Source organism: Crassostrea angulata, chromosome 7 (assembly GCF_025612915.1).
Source record: "Crassostrea angulata isolate pt1a10 chromosome 7, ASM2561291v2, whole genome shotgun sequence".
NCBI classification, from domain to species: Eukaryota; Metazoa; Mollusca; class Bivalvia; order Ostreida; family Ostreidae; genus Magallana; species Magallana angulata.
Window position 1 is genome coordinate 12,794,958 of NC_069117.1, and position 14,263 is coordinate 12,809,220.

General features: G+C 34.0%; 1 protein-coding gene across 1 annotated transcript; it reads right to left on the bottom strand.

Annotated features, from left to right (window-relative positions):
- Window positions 1-8,774, bottom strand: LOC128157109 (uncharacterized). Its single transcript, XM_052819485.1, has 14 exons — window positions 8,691-8,774; window positions 8,403-8,481; window positions 8,058-8,272; window positions 7,038-7,239; window positions 6,257-6,406; window positions 5,693-5,835; window positions 4,752-4,977; window positions 4,183-4,320; window positions 3,820-3,969; window positions 3,525-3,634; window positions 3,237-3,435; window positions 3,009-3,119; window positions 2,264-2,434; window positions 1-524 (listed from the first exon to the last, which is right to left on the bottom strand). The coding sequence occupies exons 1-14, from the start codon at window positions 8,763-8,765 to the stop codon at window positions 247-249; spliced, it is 2,247 nt and encodes a 748-aa protein (XP_052675445.1). The 5' UTR covers window positions 8,766-8,774; the 3' UTR covers window positions 1-246.
- Window positions 8,775-14,263: the final 5,489 nt, after the last annotated feature.

Here is a 14,263-nt window from a genome sequence, read left to right on the forward strand (position 1 = left end):
TTATTGAAAGGAAAAAATATATTTATTTTCAAAAATTTATATAAATATACAAAAGTTATCACAGGTTATATTTAAGATTTTAAAAAAATTAAATTTACTCAAAATTGTAATCTCAGATCTAGCTCATTCACCGAGCTTCTTTATGAATTGACACTTACATTGTAAGATGAAAATTTTTTCAGTCTTCTCTTTGAGTTTTATACATATGAGTATTGAAGACAATATGTCATCACAGCCATTGACTATCTATGGAACATAAAATTTAATTTGAAATCTGGCTTTAAAATCACTTGAGTTAAGTCCATCGTGATATGGATACCACAAGATATAATTTGTGTCCCATATGTTATTATATAGATTAAAAGCCACGCCGCTGATATCATTTTGTGAGATGGGTTTTAATGGTACAGGAAACGGTGATGGTGGTCTCTGTTTTGTTGCTATGGAAACCAGTGGCACATCCCGAGTAAGAAGTTGTAGCCCTTGTCCAAAATTGTTAATGTAGTAGACACCATAATCAACTCCTGAAATTGAGATTAATATGGGCGTTCAATTTAAAAGCAAGCTCTGAACAAGAGGCCCAAGGGCCACTTCGCTCACCTGAGGAACAATAGGTATGATAAACTCAGCTTAATGGAGTCATAATACAAACTATCTGGACAATGTACAATAATACATGTAGATCCTGTATAAATTAAATCCATTTTTCACCCTGGGTATTCTTATGTTTATAATCATTAGTCCCTTTTCCAACAGAATGATTTTATAGTCATATCACATGTTGAGTATTGCAGTTCTCAAAAAGATCCCTAACAATTGTTTATATATGGGATATAAAGCTACATCAAACTCTGAACCTTCTTGTGAGGCCAAAGAATTGTCCTGGAGCCAAAGTCTTAAGAATTATAAAGAATCATCTGGCTGATTAGTTTCTGAGAAGAAGATTTTTAAAGATTTATTCTACCGTATATATTCCTATGTAAAAACTTTAACATCCCCCCAATGTGGCCCCACCCTACCCCCAGGGATCATGATTTTCACAAGTTTGAATCTACACTACCTGAGGATACATGTTTCAGTTTCCTGGCTGATTAGTTTCTGAGAAGAAGATTTTTAAAGATTTACTCTATATATTCCTATGTAAAACTTCGACCCTCCATTGTGCCCCTGCCTAACCCCAGGGGTCATGATTTTCACAACTTTGAATCTACACTACCTGAGGGTACTTCCACACAAGTTTCAGTTTCCTGGCTGATTAGTTTCTGAGAAGAAGATTTTTAAAGATTTACTCTATATATTCCTATGTAAAACTTTGACCCCCCATTGTGGCCCCACCCTACCTCTGGGGGTCATGATTTTCACAACTTAGAATCTACACTACCTGAGGATGCTCTACACAAGTTTCATCTTTCCTGGCTGATTAATTTTTGAAAAGAAGATTTTAAAAGATTTACTCTATATATTCCTATGTAAAACTTCGACCCCCCATTGTGGCCCCACCCTACCCCCAGGGATCATGATTTTCACAACTTTGAATCAACACTACCTGAGGATGCTTCCACACAAGTGTCAGCTTTCCTGGCTGATAAGTTTCTGAGAAGAAGATTTTAAAAGATTTATTCTATATATTCCTCTGTAAAACTTCGACCCCCCATTGTGGCCCCACCCTACCTCCGGGGATTCATGATTTTCACAACTTTGAATCTATATTACCTGAGAATGCTTCCATCCAAATTGCAGCTTTCTGGCTGATTAGTTTCTGAGAAGAAGATTTTTAAAGATTTATTCTACCGTATATATTCCTATGTAAAAACTTTAACATCCTCCCAATGTGGCCCCACCCTACCCCCTGGGATCATGATTTTCACAAGTTTGATCTACACTACCTGAGAATGCTTCCACACAAGTTTCAGCTTTCCTGGCATTATGGTTCTTGAGAAGAAGATTTTTGAAAATTTCTCAAAATTTTTCATTAATTTCTAATTATCTCCCCTTGGAAAAGGGTGTGGCCCTTAATTTTCATAACTTTGAATCCCCTTTGCCTAAGGATGATTTGTGCCAAGTTTGGTTGAAATTGGCCCAGTAGTTCTTGAGAAGATGTTGAAAATGTGAAAAGTTTACGGACAGAGACGGACGACAGACAAAATGGGATCAGAAAAGCTTACTTGAGCTTTCAGCTCAGGTGAGCTAAAAACCCTTGTTTTACTTAATTGACCATTCAATCCATATATAACCTATGAATTTAACCACATAGTTGACTTGCCGTGAACATATTGGCTCCCATTTAGAATAACATTTCCTGGGTCAACAAGGTGGCCAACTTTGGATAATCTCCATTCCAGTCCCTTCTTTTGAGCAGGACTAAAGTAATACATAATGGATTCTGGGAGTCGTGTTGGTGTCTTGTTCATCCATTGCAGAGTGACATCAAAACCTAACAAATACAAATAAAGGACGATAATCAATGTTACATGCTATATGATTGATGCAATTCATCTAAGACTTAAAGCTGGAATTTTTTCTATCTTGCATATAGCTTACAGGTACAACATGGCAAAGGACTATATTTGGTATGGTCAAATATCTGCCCTCAATTAAAAAAAAATTTTTGAATAGTCCTTTTGCTCCATAACATTGATTTAATAAGGAAATCTTCATGTCGTCATTTCTACATTATGATGTCACTGTGGTAATAACCTTTTATACACTTTCAATATGATTACAACTATCTTCAACCCTTTTTTTTAAAGCTCTTTATAAAATTTTAATATTTGGGGCGAGTTTTGCCCCATCTTGAATTTGTCCTGACACAGTTGTGTTTACAAAAGGATAATATAAAACATTGGGATATGCCATGTTTAAAATTCCTCTGTTGACCTTAAAGGCAAAAGAGGTGAAATAGTATGGGGCGAATATTTCCCTGTATACAGTATGCATTTAAACATGGCAAAGTAGGATTAAATTTATACACAGTTTTCAAAAGATTATTCAATTCACAGATCCTTTACCTTTTGCCCTTGACTTGTAGTTTATCCACACAGATTCAGGGGCTCCATACCAGCTGTGACTTTTGGGTTCAGCCATGACCAGCTTAAGCAAAATGTCACAGGTTCCTGGTCCTGAAAAAGATATATTGTAATACATGTATACATGTAACTATAAACAAAATTTCAATCTGCTATCCCCGAAGAAACTTCTGTAGTGAGCTCTCATCTGTTTTGTTAAGGAAAGTTCACCTGATGTTTTGGCCTGGTACATTTTGCTGACTACTGCAAACCATGGTCTGGACTCTGGGTGGGCATTCTTGGTGGAGTTTTTCTTGTTATACCCTGCTCCTCCATAGTAGTTATATTGCTTAGCCATGTCCAAAAAGTTTGTCTCATTGTATGTCACATAGAGGAACTGTCCTAAAGGGGCACCTGTTGCCCATTCCATCTAAACATAGTAGAAATGTACAGTGAAATTTTAATTTTGGCAAAATCCACCCAAAAATGACAAAAGCATGTTTATAGAAAACACTGTACCTTATTGTGAGGATCATACAGAGATTGTAGAGAACCATCTTTTCCAAATCTGATTGCCATTCCATCTTCACATTTAAAAGTTTTGGACATGTCACTTACAATTTCATATTCTACAGAAAAAATAAAAGTAAAATATAGAGAAAAAATGTTATAGTATAGTGTTGATTTCTTAATTGACAGTTAAAATCGTCTTTAAATCAGGCGTACAAACTACATATGTATGAATTCATCTTTCCCACATAAATGTAAATACAATTTAAGTGCGTTTTAAGGGGAAGTAACTGTAATAACTGACCACGGAGATTTGGTTCCCGTGGAAGCAGTTTAGACAGAGCTTGTTGTATCATCTGATACAGTGGCTCCATATCTCTCAGTTGATCTATGGCCATCCATATGAACTCCCTCTGTTCTTGCCATGCTTTTTCACAGTTTACATAATGATCACCTAGTGAACACAGGACAGTTGAAATTTCAAAAAAATGTTCATCTAACAGAGCAATGAACAGAGAGAGAGAGAGAGAGAGAGAGAGAGAGAGCTACACAAACAGACATATTTTCATACATAGAAGATTACACATTCTTATATGTAAACTATACACGACAGTACAGTACTTATTATTTTTCTGTCAATAGTACCGGTAACTTCCAGACAGCTTACCTAGCCTTGCCTTATTGAATTGTGGGTTGCTCCAATTAACATTGTCTGACACTGAAGGAAGTCCCCACGTGTGCTCGGGTAACTTCACCAGTAGTCTAGATGCACTCACAATTCTTGGGTCAGAAGCCTTGCAAAGCCCTAAAGTCAAAATATGATTTCTAAAATTTTTATAAATATAACAAGAACAAGTTCACATATATATAGCTATTATTACATGTATAGGAAGTTAAACACTGATTGTGAATTTATCTAATCATTACCAGTAAGTTATTAAAATAACATTTATAAGGGATGATAAAAAAAAGTTTGGAGATTTGTGCAAGAACACTTCCAACTTCCACAAAGCTACATGAATAAAATAAACCATAGAAATATCTAAATATAGTAACGATAACTATTACTTAACATTATCATCATTACATTCGATGTTTATTATAGATTTTATTACAGTGTAATAACTCACAATACCAAAATGTATAACCAAACCAAGTTCCCTTCAAAATTGGTTCCCTAGCTCACACAAAAGTATTACATGTACAACCATATTTATGCATGCAATGTTCATGTACCTGCCATGACACATTCAGTGATTGCCTCACTGACCGCCCTGTAGTTGGCCATTTTGTATGGATCAGAAGCTATTCCCTGTATCCAGGTGTCCCCCACTTCCTGTCTAATGACTGGCAAGCTATCCCTGATCTTGTTCACTTCAGCGAAGTACTCCTCAAATGTTGACCCTTTTATTTTGGCGTTTGGGAACTCTTTTCTGAGTATCTCATAGTTGCTCAAAATCTCCTGCAAAAAGTAACCCAATTCATTCACAGGCATTATTAAGTCATTTATTGTAGAATATTTTGTAGTTGAGAAAAAAAACCCTGGTTCTGTTTCAAGTCCGTTTCGTCATGAATTCTTAAAGTGACATATCTATAAGTATTTGATTCAATGTACCATATACATGTACATGTATATCACATAATAATTACATTTGTTAATATATTTCCTATAAAATAGCAAAAACATTCAATTCTATGTGAACTTTTTTCGTGACGTCACATTGATCATAGCATGCGTTTATCACTTGTCATCTGGATTATTGTAAACATAAAATTTCTGTAAATTGTCTGAACAGTCTGCCTTTTTCAAATGTAAATTAAAGTAATAAAGAGCAGTGTTAAAAAGTTCACCAGGATATGAACTTGGTTGGTAGGAGATCAAATCTTCTGGAAAGCCTTTTGGGCTTCACAGGATTTGATCACATGACCAACCAAGTTCATATCCCGGTGAACTTTTGAACTTGCTGTTTATTTCACTAAGTGCAATCAAACTGGAAGTGCAATGTACTTCTTGTGTAATAAGACAGTAAGATATATCATATGCAACAAGTCTCAGAATGGACTTCTGCCTTTACAAGAACTTAAGTTAGTTAATAAATTTGAAATGCATGTAACATAACAAATTGCAGATTGTGCAAAAAATGTGCCGTATGGCTGCAGATGTGAAAGAAATTTACCAATACATCAATTGGTGGACCCCCGTTATCCTGAATGAAAGCATAACAAAGAGCATGTTCAAAGCCTGGTATTACAACACAGTCTTTGGTGGAGAGTCCACCGGGTCGAGCTGGATTTGGGCCTGGTCCTAGTGGATACCCTCCTATTAGAGAAAATACATGTATAATAACATCACAAAATGTGGTCAGGTACCTGTTAATCCAAAGAAATAACTACTTTCTATCTCATGTTTCATTATACATTGATAAAGTTTTTTTTTAAAATTCAAGTACATATGGACATTTTCCCTGATTTGACCTTATTGAGAAAGTTGGGAGTTTAAAAACTATGAGTTTCTTCTTATTTATTTCAACCATGTAAGTGTTTGGGCAAAATTAAAACTGGTCAAAATCGTTTACAACTGCAATCATTAGAAAATAATATAGAGCAAAATAACCAGTATACACAATGACAAAATATCTCTTCACTAATAAAACATTTTCTTCATTGCCTGTAAGCGCATGAAAAGAAAATTGAAAATACAAGTGTTGAACATTGAAATAGGTTTAAAGTTTTAATCATACCTGGGTGCCAAGTTGCCATTACTTCCTTGCCTTCAAAGTTCCACCTGAACAACGGGGGCACAGCTGGGGGGCTAGTGCCAGGATTGACTCCAACAGAAACAGCAGCTATTCCTCTCTGTACAAGGCTTGGAATGACAGCCTGGGTCAGACCTGTTTTGAATTAGCTTTAATTATACACCATCATACGTAATATTGGCTTTATACTTATACATGATTTTCATACATTTTACTGTTTCTAATCTTTTCCATAAAGTAATATTTCATTCTTTTAAAATTGCCTTATGTAGAGTGCATGACATATATATGCATGAATACATTACGGTATCTCAATTTGACTGTATTTTAAATGATGTAAACCAAACATATTGAACACAACATATATGATAAAATGTTCAATACAGGTAAATATATACATATCAATGCACTGCTTATGAAATAAAGTAGTTTGTGCTTGTTACAGATAAAAACAGATGTTTCTCCATTTAGGGTTTGAACCCAGGTCTTGGCTTCTGAATTTGGTATTCTTATCAGTAAGTTTAACCCACTAGCCAAAGTATACCTAACACAAACAAACTAAAAGTAAATATATGTACCGGTATATGAAGATACGTTTTGAAATGTCAATGTTTGCCTTGGTTAGTACATGTATTACTTTCTATCACTTAATAAAAGATCTAATTCATTAGTAGATAAGTCTATATTTTGTAACGGTAACACCTGCATATTTCTAATAGGATTTATATTCTTAATAGTGCATGTAATAGAATTCATAAGCACTTACCAGGTACATCTCTCTGGCTAAGAGTTGGAAAGGATCTTTGGAAATTAAATTTTTTATCTAACTCAAAACTCATGTTCAAACTCATCTGGAATAGAATTTCATTCATGTTTTCTGGCTGCATGTTCATGGGGCCAGCGTGCCATGTGATGTCCCCTCTTCTAATGGCTGCTTCAAAATACTCTTTCTCAGTTTGATTTGGACACTTAGAAAAATCCAACATAAATATCAATTAATCATTAGAGAAATGACATATGGTTGATGTTGAGCAGGAAAACCATGGACATAAATTTCTTTGTGAAAAACATATAAAAATATCATCTTTTATCCATGTTTTGTAGATTTTTAATAAAATAAATATTTGTTAACATTGCTATATGTTGTATTTAAATGTGCAAAAGAGAGTGCAGCTTGACAGCGCAAAGCATTGGCAAACACTCCAAGCTCTAACGACAAACCCTAAACTGGGGGAAGAGAAAACTCAATTATAAACTATACTGCTCCCTAGCTTTGACAGACTGAATTTCTGTAAATTGCATATGGCTACCAATTTTACATTCTCTAAGAACATAAGAAAATGCATTTTAAGAAATTCATGCACTAAAGAGATAACATTCTGCTGATTCTAAAAATTGGTTTGCAACTAATTATTTTAATCTATTCTCTTGGAAAATTGTTAGGAGCAGTTAATTATCTGCTTCTGCTAACATGATGTAACAATGTCTAGACTAACCAAACGACCTTAAGCATAAAGAATATGCCAACTCCACTGTTTTTCTAATGAATCTGACAGTGATATTTAAATTTGCAATTGGCTTAATTCTCCTTCTGTATGTCCACACCATAAAATATATCAATGTTTATATAATTGAGTGTTTTTCAATTAAGTTATCAATTTGGTAAACCACACTATTTTTACATCCTTATAAAACATATGTATATGCCTATGGCTGTGTGTATTTATTCAAATTTATGCCCAGAGCTCGGCCCAATGGTCGCACAGTAATAGATTAATAAACTTACCAAAAGTGGAATGTCTGAAAGTCTGAAATGTTCTGGACAATCCAAATACAAACTGACAAGCCATGGATGTGTTGTATAAATAAAATTTTCTACATATTCCCCAGCACGTAACTGCTCAGACAAATTAACAGCTCTTGGGAAATATTCATTAAAATATCTATTCAAAATATTATTGATGAACCCAATTTCTGGAGAGATCCCATCATATCCCACATCTGAAACAGAAGTTTTCATATAACACTACCATATACTGGGAGAATGCATATTTTATTTTTCATGTTATCAGATATTTTTAATAAAAATCTTATTAACCGTCAATCTTTGTATCAATGGTAAAAACTGTACCTAAATGGTTCATAAAAATAACGTGGACGTATTTGACATTGTCTGCATCAGTGTTGAATTTCAATCCTTGTATGAATAGCTGAAAGGGTAAAATATAAAACGTTTATATTATACATGTATTATCGCATACATTCTTTAATAACATGTAATATTGAACTTTCGGCATGTTCAGAGGTATATCGTTATATAATATATATTACAATGATTGTTAATTATTTTTTGCCTTAGCGTCTCTTAGAGAAGACATACTATTTCTGTTAATATATAAGGATATAAAAGTGAATTTACGATAAGTGACAGGACAATAAAACAAACGGCAATATTTTTCTGTGTATTGCAGGATACATCCATTTTGAATATCATGTGACTTTTGATCACATGATGTAGCTCACATGATCATAAGCAAATTAGATAACTTGTACTATGAAATGTGAGATAGTAGTCAAATGTGAACAAAAGAAATTTAAATGCTTTTAAATATATATTACTGTCTAATTGTTTATTGGATTCTCAAAACTTTAAATGCAAGAGAATAATTAAAGAAATCGTCATGGTCAGTCGGCGATCAAGTACGTTAATTATGTTTTCCAATAAAGCCGGGGAGGGGGGGGGGGCGTGGAAGTCGCTAAAAATATCCAACAAGAAAAAGAAACACAAAAATGCAATATCTACATTTGCAAATATGCTTCCTGATATGAACCTATAGAATAGCGGAAACGTGTAATTCTGTGTGAACTTTTTCATGACTTCACAATGCATGACAACCATGCACACGCACAGGGGCTTGGTTGTTGGATAGTGAATTTCCTAATTATTTGTTCCCGAAGAAAAAAATGATTAAAATTGGTAATCGTATGTGTATTTCTGTGTATTGCAATAAATAAATTCACTGAAATCCCCCGTTTCAGTCATGTTAAAAAAGTGTATTCATTGTACATTAAAAAAAGTAATACACTTTTTTAACATGACTGAAACGGGGGATTTCAGTGAATTTATTTATTGCAATACACAAAAATACACATAAGATTACCAATTTTAATCTTTTTTTTCTTCGGGAACAAATAATTAGGAAATTCACTATCCAACAACCAAGCCCCTGTGTGCACACGTACGTACACGCTTTTCGCAGTTAACGGTTGCAATTGTAAACGTAAAAACACCGTTATGTTAATGATTCTGAACTATTTGCCATTCTAACGTAAATATAAGAAATAAACGGCAATTTAAAAAGTTCACTGAGATATGAACTTGGTTGGTCACGTGATCAAATTCTGAACATTGATCACAATCTCTCACCAGAGGGCGTATTACGCTGCGTGGAGCGAAGCAGGAACGATCACTCTGGGTAGAGATTGCATTGATCATAGCACGCGCTTATTGTAAACATAAAATCTCGGTACTTGAACAATTCTTAACGGCCCAGATAGCAAGCTTACGTTGGCCCAACGTTGGCTTATGGTTGTAAGGTTGGCTACATATCGCTGTTGGTAGAACGACGTTGGACCAACATTGGACCAACCTTGTATTTATCACTGTTGGTGCATTGGCATCGTTCCAATATTGGATCAACTTAGTTCATCCAACGTTGGTACATAAACATTGTACCAACGTTGGGCCAATATCAAATTGATCTCGGTGGGCGCGTATACACTGCACCGATGTCGGGCCGACAGACTAAAACGTGTGTTTTGAATTTTTATATAAATGATTATTTTACAGATAAACAAAGTATATGATTTTAAAACTGGCGTGTCTTTGAAAAAACTATTGACTATTTTAAGTCTTTTATAATTAAAAATCTTTAGATTAATTTAGATTTATATTATATTGAATACATTTAAAATAAATATATAATGGTTACTATAAATATAAATGTATTTAAATTAATTTCAGATTTAGAATTTTAGTTGTTTATTTTTTTTAAATGTACATGACTATACAGTATTATGTCTGCCCATCATGAAGCATTTTACTTGTCTACATTTTGAATGAAATGCAGTATCAATGCATGCATAGTAACTTTTCTGCACTCGTGAATGAAACATTACCGCCAATAGAACTGTGATGTCATTTTTGACAAATCCATCAGAGTAAATTGATCTTATGCTATCATCATGGCTGGCAGTGTCTGCAGGAATAAGTAATATATAGAGTACTTTTTAACGAGTGTATCTTCAGATAACAGACGAGGGGGCTTGTCCCCCGAGTCTGATATCTGAAGATGCACAAGTTAAAAAGTTACTCTATATGTTTTGTATCGTTGTTTTCAATGCACTGAGTTCCCCATGATCTATCAAAATTTCATTATGTTCCATTTTATATGACCAATGAAAAAAGAGCACGTGATTCTAGAAGTTAATGGTAATACATTTTATGAAAGTTCCATCTACCTTGCCCTTTTAAGCAATACTGCCGTGGATGATGGGTGTGATTGTATGCTCTCGCAATTCTTAGGATATAGTTGAAACCGAATTCCTTAAATAAATTTGAAAACCTGAACATTCACAATCTGTTGATATGCATCTCCGGGACGAAGATCCTAAACAGAATCACTGGTTACGGCGCTTTGTGTTAGAGGTACATAAACAGAATGGCAGTGATTACCCCCGCGTCCTCTATTCGTTGTATGCGGATTACTGCGTCATTTGCGAGAGGAAAACATTCAATTTGAATTTTCTTGATGAACATGACGACCTTATTGCCGTTTTCCGCAAAATTTTAGATGTTTGCATGAGGGAATTATTATCAAAGGGTTCAGGTAGCAAAGTGCGACAAGTTGATTCGATAATGCCGGAAGATGAGGAAAAAATCTGGACTCGTGGAGTACACCGGATTTAGATAATTGTGTATTTCATTTCGAGCCATAATTAAGTGGCTGTTTAAGCAGTAAAAAATGAAGTTTTCTTGTAATAATTTTTATAGCTGCTTAAAACATTTCACAGAAACTGGTATGTTCTTTGAACTTCATAAAGCACATGAATTTGTAAATGATAAATACAATTTTCTTATTTTTTGCTACTCTTTTTTTTTTTAAAGGAATAAAAAGTGTGATCTATCACAGATACACCACAGAAAACTGTTGTGTATCAAGAAAAAATGAATTGCTGACATCAAAGGAAAAGCTCACAAACAATGATACAATGTAAGTATGCAGATGTTCTTTTACAGGCTGTTATTAAATATGTGTGATTATTATACAACTTTGAAATGAAAATTTGAAAGCAAATTAATGGCAATTTCCTTGTACTACAGACATCCTCCTGCTAATGTTCAAACTCGGTAATATGGCTGTCTCCTATATTATTTGTGAAGATGAATAGAACCATGCAGTTTATCGGCTCAAGTTAAGGAACATCAAAGGTGACTGAATTTGATATTATGATAGGCCTTATATTCAATATTTAGGGTAGGAATTAAAGACACAATTTTTTATCATTGATGTGAGATGATCAGAATATGTTTATAGGGCAAACTGATATAATTGTCCTCAATGCAGCTTTAATAAATATGTACTTCTGTCGTTTGTTTTTATGATAAATCATCGGCATGATATAGATCAGAATCTGTGGGTCTTGCACGGATCTAAAGAAGGTCGGATATAAACAGACCCCCCCCCCCCCCCCCCATCAGTAAAAAAGCAGTAACATTGCAAAAAAATTCTGATACACATATTAAAACTTTGCACAGTAAAATAGGCCCCCTTCCCGCAAACAAATTTATTGTTGGATTGAAAACTAATAAGACACAATAATGTATTACACTTTTTTTAAATCGTTATATATTGAGGATTTTTTCTGCATTATTATTTTTAATGTAAATGCAATTCTATTTATGTAAATTTCAATTTAATATGTCAGTATCAATTTATTTTTTCCATTTTATATGATTATTTTTTTAATTTACAGCAGCATTTTGCGAAAACGGGCTTTTGAAGTTATCAACGAGGTCAGAACTAGAGAACTAAACTGGAACTGAACTAAAGATAGTGACCAAACGCATTTATTGTGATTCGTTCTTCATCTGATTGGGAAAGGGGATGAATATAGGAGTAAAGAAAACAAATCAAGAAGATTGAAGGGATGTGGAAGTATAAAGATCGGACTATTAAAAAAAATTGAAAATTTGAATATTAATTATATTTCTGTGAGAAAACAATAAAGATTAGACTTACTGTTAATCTTTGTGAGATTGTTTTATGAGGAAAAAGTTTGGGGAATATTGGTTGGATTAAATCGTTGCCCCAACATTGGACCAACATTAAAACTGTCAATCTACTGACAATGGGCCAACGTCACGCCAGCGTGTTGGTGCAATGCTGCGCCGATGAGCAAAATTACATTGGACCAATGTTATTATCCGACATTGGGCCCACATAAATGATAACATCGGGCCAACACTGGGCCAATATAAGCTTGCTATCTGGGGGTTTGCCTTTTTCAAATGTAAATATAAGTAATAAACAGCAATGTTAAAAAGTTCACCGGGATATGAACTTGTTTGGTACATGATCAAATCTTCTGAGAAGCCCACCTTCGGGCTTCACTGGATTTGATCATGATCACTCGGCCAACCAAGTTCATATCCCGTGATCTTTTTAACTTGTTTATTTCTTAGTTATAGTCACTGCAGACTTGGAAATCTCAGGTGTCACTGTACTTGACCATTTCCGTATGATTTTTCATATATTCAAGTCTGTAGAAACGTGTAAACTATTGTCGACCCCTTTCTTCCCTTGCGAGATCCGCGCTGCCGCTAGCTATAGCTAAATATAATTTACATGCTAAAACTACTACTAATTACCTAAAAGGAATTTTTAACTGAATACTGATTTTATTAACAGCGTATCGTTGCTGCTTCCAAGCAGATTCATCAGGCACAAGAACAAAAAATGGTAAGGGTGTTTTGACGGCCAAATTCTGGTTGAACATTAGAAATACCTTAGTGAATCTTTCTAAGCATTTAAAATATCCAAAATAAATTTTAAGTTTTAAGCCCATATTGTGATTATCCGAAATCCCCTTATATACTTTTATTTTTTTCTGTTTTTAAGAGGAAAATATTTTCTTTAAAATGATGTAAAATTCTACTTGAGATAAAACTGTTTCGAGGAATTAAAGTGCATACGCATATATATATATATATATATATATATATATATATATATATATATATATATATATATATATATATATATATATATATATATATATATATATATATATATATATATATTCGTATGAAGGAGTAGAGTTGTTGGATGTATTGTTAATTTGAGCGACAAATGTTTTCTTGGGTCGAAACAAGTAAAAAAGAAAAAAAAGAAAACAAGAGGCCCACATGCCTCGATGGTCACCTGAGTACCATAGCCTGATGTGAAATTGTTAACGGAAAATGCACGACCAACGACAATAGGTGACACAAGTGACTCAAGTGACCTAAAAACATACATGTTCACTATATGACCATAGTTGCCCCCCTCCCCCAATAAAAAGTCTGAACCCTCCGCCCTGTGGGCAGTGAATTTCACAATTTAAGAAGACAAGGAGGCTGGATGGTCAACAAATAAACCATAAGATCTGCTTAAATTGTTTAAATATGAATTACTTAGCTATAAAGTATTATTTGGTAAAGGAAAAAATCCATATATTTCACCTTTTGAATGAGGAACATTCTTATATTTTATATAGAGCTCTCCTTCTTAAGGAGATTAATACAGTCTAGAAATGGCCAGGGCCATCAAACTCTCTTAAAAACTAGTAAAAATGCATTTATTTATTCTCCCTAGACTGTGAAAGGACAGATAAATACCGGGTCTATGATAAAACTTTATTTATTTCTCTATATGTGACATTGGTCCCGCC